Genomic DNA, 10617 nt, shown 5'->3' on the forward strand with positions numbered 1-10617 from the left:
ATATTATTTAAATTATTCAATTAGACGAATAACTTGCAACTTGAATTTCTTTTATCCTAATATTTTTTTTACATAAAATTTTCTTGATCGGCTTGTGGCAAATCTGCAACAAATCTAGTTGGTTCTAAAAGATATTCTTTACTTTGTTAAACTTTTAAAAAACTTACATAATTTGGTTAAGCAAGATACCAAGAGAAAGAACAAGGGGTGAAGGGACGGCCGGGCCTTAAGTACATGGTCAGTCCATCTCATGGTCTGGGCAAAACTCGGGCTAGAAACCAAACCAAAGCAAACCCAATCCGGACCCAAGTCCTCGTGACCGGCTAACAACTCCCTTCGAGCCTCTATGTTCTATCTAAAACCCTAACCTGAGAAATTCAATCACTCGTTCTTGAAAATTTGCAAAGCAATCATGTACGGTGGTGGTGAGTTTAAAAAACCCTTAACTACTCTACTCTACTTTACGTTTGTCTTGGAAATTGTTTCTTTTAATTTTTTTTTTTGTTCTGTTGGTGAAAACAGATGAAGTATCAGCTATAGTCATTGACTTGGGCTCACACACTTGCAAAGCTGGTTATGCCGGCGAGGACGCACCCAAGGCCGTCTTTCCATCTGTTATTCTCTTTCTCTCTCGCATGTTATTTATCCTACATTGACAGCATTTTAACTTTTTTTTTTAATTTGCTTTAGAAACAAGGAATTCCTGTTTGGAATTTCGAAATTGGCAAAATGCTTGTGACTATCAGCTAGGGTTCGAAGACTGTTATTATTATAATTTTTCCTTGTTTAGAGGTTTTCTTGGCACATGTTACTCAGGTTGTTGGGTCGACGGATCAAATGGACGTTGATGACACTACAAGCAAATGTAAGTTATATGTAGGATCTCAGGCTTTAGGGTTTCGTCGAGACCATATGGAGGTCAGTTTTCTAATTATTTTCTTGTCATGTTTCTGATAGACTAGACGGGATTTGTTTAGGCTATGTAATAAATTCAGGTTTTTTCCATCAGGTGGTATCACCTTTTAAGGATGGGATCGTTGCTGACTGGGATATGGTTGACAGCATATGGAATCATGCTTTCAGGTAAGATTCATTATCAAACACCCTGATTTCATTAACCAAAAAAAAAAAGATAATTTTTTTTCTTTTATTCTGTAATATCTCTATATCTAGAATTTTACTGTCTTTAGAGAGTGTCTATTGATTGACCCAAAGGAGCACCCGATGCTACTTGCAGAACCTTCATCCAACAGTCAACAACAGAGAGAAAGGTAAGCTGGCAACGCATGATATTCTCTACTTTAATGCCAGCTGCATCTGTTATCTCTGTGTACATTGGCTGGAAGTAACCCTCTTGATCCAATAAATGATTTCTTGCTTGTTGAGATTCTATGAGAATGACGACTAATGCCATTGATTAGTTGAATACTAATCATGTGGTTTGGACTATGAAGTTTTATCAAGGTCATTCTCTGGAAATTAGAAATCATTAAGTAGTGTGATTTATTCACAAAGGAAGGAGGAAAAAGCTCCTAGTTTTGCAATATGTTCTTCACTTATGGTTGCAATGATAATCATATGATTTATTCCTTGTTTCTAAGTGATGCAAGTTACTTCCTGTCCTGCAAGGCTTTCTTTGTCAGTTGTTTAGATTGACATTATTTCTTTGCTTGAAGTTAACTTTTTTTTTTTTGTGATCTTGGCCTTAAATAATTATTCTTTAGCTTGTTTTTGTGCGGGTAATGAATCTTCATAAAAATATTCTTTGTTTTTGTTGTTGAAATTATTCTTTGCTTGAAGTTAATTTCAGTTTGTGTTATTGAAATTTAACTAAACTTCTTGGTTTTGGCTAATTTCATCATGCTGCTTTGATGCTTGCTGATTATGGTTGGGTTGTTGCATAATTGACAGGACAGCAGAGCTTATTTTTGAAAAGTACAATGTTCCTGCATTATTTTTGGCCAAGAATGCTGTATGTCCCTGTTCCATCTTATGCCCATCTCTCCAACTTGCACCTTAATTTTTTTTAACGTGATTGGAGAATCTCATTCAATTTGGTGTGACTCGAGTTCTTCCTGCTGCCAGGTTCTAACATCTTTTGCATCAGGACGTGCTACCTCGCTAGTTGTTGATGGGTAGGAGTTATATAATTGTCGAGTTATGAGTGTAGAACGTCTTCAACTGGCAGTGTCAGTGCTTTTCTGCATTTATTTTGCACTTAACTTCAATCTTCTTATTACTTACACTATTTTAGTTGAAGTAACCACTTTGTCCCTTATCTCGACAATGTATTTCTTGCCAGGCATGTTTAGTGAAAAGGAACAAAACACAAGGAAACAAACTTGCTTTTAACTTTATAATGGGAGGATGCACAATGACATTGGTAAAAAAAAAAAAAGTTTGGAACTGGTGCGTTTTTTCATCCATGAGTTCTAAGTAAAACTTAGAATATTGGAGTTGTGCAATGACTATGGTTGATAACATAATTTGAATTTGGTGCTCTCCTCACCATGAAAAGTTGATAGCAACGTGCTAAACCTAGAAGATTGAAACATTCTATGGTATTAATTGGCAATTTATCTCCTTGGATTGATGCTGGCTCTAATCAATGTTTTGAGACTACAACATGGATGTTAACATATTTGGAAGTTTGAAGATCGCTTCTAGAACCATCTTATTTGCAATAACAGATTATGATGTGCCCATTATTTTCCTTACGTTTTATTTGCCTTAGTTTTGCTAAACTTATTGCTGGATTTTTTGCTTAATATAATGCTGAAAAAAATTGTATCTGTGCCAGTGGTGGAGGATCAACTACAATTGCCCCAGTCCATGATGGTTATGTTCTTCAAAAGGTACTGCTCTTTGCCTGATCAAGTGGCATATGTTACTTGCAAATAATTGCTTTGGCTACGGTGTCTGTCTTTAGATTTTCAATAATAAACCAATCAATATCAGTCTTGCATTTTGTACTTGTTTGCATTTTTTTTTTTAATTCTGTTGAAATTTCTTAACTTAAATCATTAGTAAAATTCTGGAATCTTGGCATGTTCAATTTTCAAATCCCTTCAAAAGGTACTGGTGGAGGAAACTCTTAATTGGAACTTTATTAAAAACTATCAACCTCTTTCACCAATCACTTGCCAGCAGCAGATTTAGTGCTGCTTTCTTCCTCTTTCCTAAAAATTTTAAAACAATAAAATTTGACTAGGATCATGCCCCCTTTTAATATCTCAAAGGTCTAATGCCGAGTTATCTGCCCATGACAAACTGACAGCCCTTTTCTTTTGCCCTTTTCTTTTCATTGCTTTTGTTATTATAGGCAGTGGCCTCTTCTCCTATTGGAGGAGAACTTCTTACTGATTGCTTGCTGAAAAGCTTGGAGAGCAAAGGTGTCATGGTGAGTGAGTATAGGAATGAATTTGTGCTTTGAAAGGCCTAGTTCTGTCAGAACCAACTAAAACATACGCTTTTTTTTCTTTTCAAAGTAATCTTTATATTTGGCTATGCAGATAAAACCAAGGTACTCTTTCAAAAGAAAGGAAATACAGCTGGGTGTGTTTCAGGTAATTTTTAAATGTCACTGGAAATTGTTTTGGGTTGTTACCTGTTGTGATGACAATTCCTTTTTCCATGTTTCTGCTAGATATCTCTCAACATTTCTTTTGCTTTGTGATTCAGATCTAATTTCCATAGTTGCATTTTGTTCATTTGGATTTTTTTAATATATGCCATTGAGACCTCTTTCATTTTTTTGAATGTCATAGACGGTGGATCTTGATTTTCCAAGTACACCTGAAAGCTATAGACTGTACTCTCAGGTCTGTTATTGGCTAGACAATTTTCCTCCTTGTGAAGTTGAGAATCTTTTTATATCTGATTGTTTGTTTTGGAAACAGAGAGTGATTGCAAGTGATATCAAAGAATGTGTGTGTCGAGCCCCAGATACACCATATGATGGTGTGTATTCCTTCATGTTGTATTTGCAATGATTGATTACTTGTAGAGTTTATCTATTAAGATCGCATGATCTACTTAACAGAATTTCTGGATTGTATATATTTTTTGTATGTGGATATTGTTTGTGGTGCAACCAATTTGTCTATGTGTCTTGTTCTTATAGTTTGAAAACATTAGAGCTGCTGTAAACTTTCATTAATGTTGCGGTTCATTTAATTCAAGGCAAGGCATCGGATTTACCACCAATATCTGTTTGTTCCCACACAAAATGTGACCTTATTTTCTTTGAGGGGTCAGAGCACTGGTGATGTTGAATTAATAAAGCAAATGACACTTGTACTGTATCTTAGAAACCTGCTCCAAATTTTCTATCAAAGCTTCTATTTCTCAATGCATCCCAAAGTTCTGAAAGCACTTTTCTTTTTCAGAAGTAATGACAGAGTTGCTTAACATTTTCAAAATTGGTGAAATAGAATACCAGAAAATGTGCAAACTTTAGAAGCCAAGGGTCACTCCTTCTCGACCAATTCATGACGATGACTGAATGATTTCCATGACAGATCATGACAATCATGCTGTTTATTTGTAAACTGAATCTCTTGTGTAATTATGTTGGATCTTGATATATCAAATTGAGTGTTGTGTTACAAGCATTCATTTGTGCTAACCTTTCTGTATCTTTTTCTTTCCTCTACAAATTTAGAAAGTTCATACTCAAACATTCCAATGACTCCATATGAGCTTCCTGATGGCCAGTAAGTCCCATGCAATTCAATATTATCCAGTTTGAATGCTGTTTGGTTTGCTTTTTACGTTTAGAAATTGAATACCATGTTTTTCTATCTGAACTTCTGCTCTTAAATGCAAACAGGACAATTGAAATTGGAGCTGATAGATTCAAGATTCCAGATATTCTATTCAATCCATCCTTGGTTCAGGTTCATGGCTCACAAATACCCACAATCCCTCTTCAATGTTCTGTTCATTGCATCTTCTGTCACTCTGCAATATTTTCACTTTTTTTTTTTTTTCGGGGGGGGGGGGGGGGGGGTGTCCTTTTGTTTATTCTCTCCATGGGACAATGTGTCAGTTGCTATAATTTTCTCCAAGTACTGCTATTTTCTTCTTTTAACTGCATCAATGGAGGGCAATTTTATAAAGTCTACGCTCACTTTCTTTTTTACCACCACAAGTACATGTTACAAATTCATGGTGGGCAAGAATTTCAGGATTTTCCAAAATAAAGTGGATAAAATGTTTATAATTCAGGGCCACTTCTTTTATATGTTTGGCGCATCTTTACCATAACTATTTTTTCATTTAACTTTGTTTCTTTTTGTGGTTATTGAATGGGTCTTTTCAGAATATCATAGGAAGTAATCTTTAAATCTTGTCTCTTTCTGAATTTTGATGCTTCTTGTGCTTTAAATTATAATTTTGTTAAACATAAACACACTTCAATGATCATTTAATTTGTATATTTAACCAATAATTATCCTTTTATTAGTACTTGTGAATCTGATGTTCATATGAAATATTCATGAGTTGTTGATTTATCTGTTGAGTGCAATTGGTTTGTGTATTGTAAGTCTATCTGGTATTTCATTGGTCAAAATCTTCAGCTTGTGTTCGCATACAATAAATTGTTTTGTGACTAATATCAGACAATTCCTGGTATGGATAATTTTGTGGAGATAGCTTCTAGTGCTCGTGGTTTGCCGCAAATGGTAAATTTACTCTTTATTACATAACAAATTTTTTGAACTTAAAAATAACCAGTTACCTTCTATCACTTCTATTTAAGTAGTTCTTTCCCAATGTTTGCAGGCTGTTGAAAGCATTAATAAGTGTGATGTTGATATCCGAAGAGAACTGTTTAGTAGTATACTGGTAAAGTGAACAAGCTCATTATCAACTATGATTGTAATGTTGAAAGAAAATAACTAGCAAAATGTGTGGATGGCATGATAACTGATTATAATGGCAAATTATCATATCATAGTGTTTGTTTGATGAATTTCTTCAATGAGAAAAAGAAATAAAAGAAGAAATACATGGATTTTAGTTCACTAGATTTGTTTAAAATTTCAATGTTGATGTGGTTCCTTTTCTTTACTATTTGATTTAGCTTGCTGGTGGAACAGCATCAATGCAACAGTTGAAGGAACGACTTGAGAAAGATTTGCTTGAGGTACTTTTTTGGCTGAAAACTTGATTTGTTTTCTACCCTTTGAAATCATTGGGAATCCTTTTTTAGCTTTCTCCATTTCAAGACTTCCAACACTAGATTTATCATCTCAATCATCTCGCTTTACTTGCAACTTGCAACATATTTTTAGTATTCAGTGACCTGAAGTAATAAGGCAAAACTTTACCATGCCTTGCACTGTCAGTTCCATACCATCATACACTTGGAATGCTGCATTTTTACTTGCAATTCTATTATTTGGTGCCAATAGGATGGAAAAGCTCATTGTATTACTGTAGCCTCATCATATTACTGTAGCCCTTTGTTACGCTTCTGCATGCATGCACTTTTTTTGTTGAGACTGATAATACATTAATATTTGCATGATAGAACTATTCTTATCAGAAATCATCTAGATATGAATACAAATTTCATATGAGAACAAACTTCTGTTTCCACAGTTCAAAAAGAAAGAACACTGGAACTTCTGTTTCATACTAAGTTACAAAATAATGAAATGATCATTCATCCCTGTGCAGGAGTCTCCTCAAGCTGCCAGAGTTAAAGTGCTGGCTAGTGGAAATGCAACTGAAAGGAGATTCAGGTTTGATTAACTTGCTTAACCCCAAACAATTCTTGGCATCTAGTGGCTTCTAGTGTATATTGTATTGGCAAAAAAAAAAAAAAGTGAACTAAACAATAATGAATTCTCATTATTTGTAAGGTGGTGGACAACTGAAAAATGGTTGAGGGTTTGCATTAGAGATTGATGTGTTGAAGTATTGAGAATCCTGAAGATGAATTTAGAAACAAAGATAAGTCTAATAACTCAATAATTGAATGTTTGGTGGATAGCCAGATATTCCAAAGAGCACAGACAGTAGTGGTGGAAAACTTACTGCAAACTTGAAACTTTGAGTAATTCCCTCGGTCAGTTTATTCCAATGTATGGTGCTTTGACGTGTTAGTTCTCATCCTTGTGAGAAACAAAGATGGTATTGTCTTGGCAGTCTAAAGTCAGCTTATTACCATTCATTTAAAGTATGATTTGGTGATTGCCATGTGTTTAGTTGATATTGTTTGTAGTGTTCGCCACATGTTCTTTCATGTACAAACACTTGGTAGAAGAGCTGATAGTTTCTTTATGTTGTGAAGCATTTCAAGTTTAACTAACTGTGATATTTCTCTAGCTGACAAGTCCCTTTTTTGAACAATTTCTTTAGAATCCATTTTTATAATTAAAAAGAATAAATGGTTGTTTTTCAAATGATTATTTAAGCAGTGTATGGATAGGAGGTAGTATACTGGCATCTCTTGGTTCATTCCAGCAGACGTGGTTCTCCAAGTCTGAGTAAGTTTCATCTTTCAGAACTCTGTTATTTGGATTAATTACTGAGGTTCAAGGAGCATATTTTCAAGTTTTGCTCCTTTTTTCCTAAGATTTCCCGAATTTAAATTTTAGATTAAGCTTTATGAATTCAAGTTTGAACAAATATATCATCCTCAAATTTAAGCACGCTGAATTGACAGGTATGAAGAGCATGGGGTGTCTTATGTACAAAGAAAATGCCCTTGATACTATATTTATGAAGGTAGCTGCGCAGAAGTATCAGTTGTCGGGGAGGATAATTTTATGGTTGGTGGAGATTTCATCGAAGTCATCTGAGATCTAACATTTCTGGGATCATATAGCTTTCCAGCAAGTTTGCAGCATCTACTGTCACCTCGAAACATTAGCTTAGATTATATCATTATCTTCCTGACTTTGGTTAGCATTTGCTTTGTATCAGCATTTTCCACGCACTCATTCCGTGAAATCTGATCCTGTAGCGTAGGTTGATGCCCTTTTGTGTACTATTTACAAATATGTATTAGGTTGTTAATGCGAACAATCTGTATTATTATTACTCTGACAGAAAAAATGCAATTGAAAAAAAGAGGATTTTGGTACTCTCTTTTGTTTAAGCAAAAAAGATAATATATGATTAATTAAAGCAGAAAATTACGGGCCTTTTAATCTACCCTCCCCATTTCATTTGGTGTATTTTTGTTTCTACCTGCCCCCTGCCATCCAATTTTTTCTTAGGAACATCTTTTGAAGTTTTGTATTGATTCATCGACGAGATTAGTATCATGAGTCTGAATGTAAATTATACCTTCTATCTCACAAATGGAGTTTTGTGACTTTGTTCATAAATGAAACTTGAAACCTCTAGTCTTGCTTTGCATGGAGCTACTTCATTTTATCCCTTAACATGGTTGCACCATGATAAACTTTGTTTCAATCTCATGGTGGTTCTTGGAGCATATCATAGGTTTGGGTGCATGGGCGGGCTAGCAAAAGCACTGTTGGAATCTTGATAATGTGCATAGGTAGTGGTAGCATGTGTGAACAATGATTGATTTAATAACAATGCATAATGGATGCGTATGAATAGTGGGTTCGTGTGAACACAATTGATTGGTTTGGTGGTTTGTTAGGTGGTAGACCAAGAGAAGTTACAACAGTGAGTAGTTAGAGATAATTTTTGGTAGTTACTATTTTTAGACAATCATCTAGATGTGATTAGATTTGTCTTAAGGCAGTTTTCTTTGTAACTTTTGTATTCTTTTGTAATAAATAAAGGCTAGAGTTGTGTAGCATGTAAGAGAATTATGCATTGCATGTAATGAGTTTTGTGTATCCTTTGTTATTGGTATTAATAAAGATTGATTTTTTCCTGTAAATTATGCTTGTAATTCTTATTTCTAAACTTGTGTTGATGTAGTTAGTTGATAACTTGCTAGACTTTAGGGGAAGCCTCTTTGTGTGTGTAAAACACCTTAGTTTATAGGCTAAATAGGAGTTAAGATTATAAGATAAGTGGAGTTTAGTATCGGATGAGACTGTCATGCTGGATCAAAATTGTGCTAGGAATTGTCCTTGTGTCAAGTGGTACCAAAGCGTTGGTTCGTTTTGTTTTAGAAATTATTGGTTTGATGTCTAATGTCATCAGGTATGGAGACAATTCAAGGGAGACTCATCTTGAGAATGTTTTGAGTCCCATAGATGAAAACAAAGACCAATCCATAAAGGACAGACTTGTGTATGCTGTTGAAATAGCAAAAATGTATGTCGGGTAATATGTGGATCCTGCGGCATACATAAGTCACAAAATGCAAGTTCTTGAGGATGAGATTGTTTTCTTGAAGAGGGTAGTAGTTGACACGACTAAAAGATTGATGTTTTCACCCAAGTGTAGGAGTGTTGAAGTAATAAATAACCCAGTAAGACTGGGGTCGAACCACAAGGAGGTTAATTGTACAAATTATAAATAACAATAATACAACAACAACAACAACAACAACAACAACAATAATAGTAATAACAACAACACTAATAATAATAATAATAGTAATAGTAATAGTAGTAACAACAACAACAACAACAATAATAATAATAAAGAAAAAGAAGGAGGAGAAGAAGAAGATAAGTTGATGAGAACTTTGAGATGGAAAATTAACATAAGGATTAAACAATGATAACAAACAATGTCAAGGTTAGAGGATCCACTAATGGTATGTCAAACAAGTATAATATAAACTCTTATCATTCAATTGGAAACCACACACAAAGGAGGTTCCAATCAGATTATAGATTGTTAACATGATTACATTAGTCATCTTATTCGATTAATGCTAATACTTGTAAATCTCGTCCAGCATTCATGATTATAACTTATGTTAACAACAAATCAAGTTCCTTTCATAGCTCAGGTGTCGGTTATACCATACAGTATGAGCTATGAAAGTGCCAAACATTTGTTGTACCAAGTGTTATACAACATAAATCAAGATTAGTTATTTAACAAGCAAAGTATTAAAGAGTGAACAAGATAACAAATACAAAACATGTTAGTATCAAACATTAAAGTCCATATTAAGTTTACACTATACTTATTCTTACACCATTAGTGTAACCTTTTCACCTTGATATAATAAACTTAGCTAGACATAATGGAAGAAAGAAAAATAAATAAACAAAACAAGAACATAAACAAGATAAAAGTTAACTAAGTAAATGAAAGGAAATGAAAGGCATAAACTTGATATTAATGAAAGCAAAGCATAAACATTACAAAAAATACAAAGAGAGAAAGGAAGAGCATGATCTTGATCTGAAAACCAAGATGCCTAAATGCATGGCAAATGCCTCCTTTTATAGGCCAAAATTGGGAACTATTGATTTGATGACTAATTGATGAGTGGGTGGCCAACTCTTGACTTGGTGACAATCCTTATCTTCTCTTGTCTGCCCAAAACGTCATTGATAACGTCAAAACTGGAGCCAGTTGCAAACATGAAAGTTGTAGGCAATTGTCTCAGCTTTCTTGTGTAAAAACTTCAGCTCATTTGGACTTCTAGAACTCCAGATATGGCCAAAATACCGAACAGTGCTCGGGCTGGAAGACAGATTCGGGCTTCTTTGT

General features: G+C 34.4%; 1 protein-coding gene across 5 annotated transcripts; it reads left to right on the plus strand.

The window, feature by feature from the left end:
• The first annotated feature begins 241 nt into the window (after window positions 1-241).
• Window positions 242-8101, plus strand: LOC105117250 (actin-related protein 4-like). 5 transcript variants are annotated; one of them, XM_011014851.1, is made up of 20 exons: window positions 242-425; window positions 523-614; window positions 817-918; window positions 996-1083; window positions 1238-1271; window positions 1912-1972; window positions 2086-2135; window positions 2801-2855; window positions 3323-3400; window positions 3513-3566; window positions 3768-3821; window positions 3900-3960; window positions 4664-4715; window positions 4832-4898; window positions 5625-5687; window positions 5788-5850; window positions 6089-6151; window positions 6688-6752; window positions 7431-7499; window positions 7679-8101. In XM_011014851.1, the coding sequence occupies exons 1-20, from the start codon at window positions 413-415 to the stop codon at window positions 7722-7724; spliced, it is 1230 nt and encodes a 409-aa protein (XP_011013153.1). In that variant the 5' UTR covers window positions 242-412; the 3' UTR covers window positions 7725-8101. The 5 variants fall into 5 exon arrangements, with proteins under 5 accessions (XP_011013153.1, XP_011013152.1, XP_011013154.1 ...); XM_011014850.1 differs by having other exon boundaries at window positions 245-425; window positions 1010-1083; window positions 1191-1271; XM_011014852.1 differs by lacking the exons at window positions 242-425; window positions 523-614 and having other exon boundaries at window positions 827-918; window positions 1010-1083; window positions 1174-1271.
• Window positions 8102-10617: the final 2516 nt, after the last annotated feature.

The sequence above is a fragment of the Populus euphratica genome, unplaced genomic scaffold, assembly GCF_000495115.2.
Source record: "Populus euphratica unplaced genomic scaffold, PopEup_1.0 scaffold1250.1, whole genome shotgun sequence".
Lineage (NCBI taxonomy): Eukaryota > Viridiplantae > Streptophyta > Magnoliopsida > Malpighiales > Salicaceae > Populus > Populus euphratica.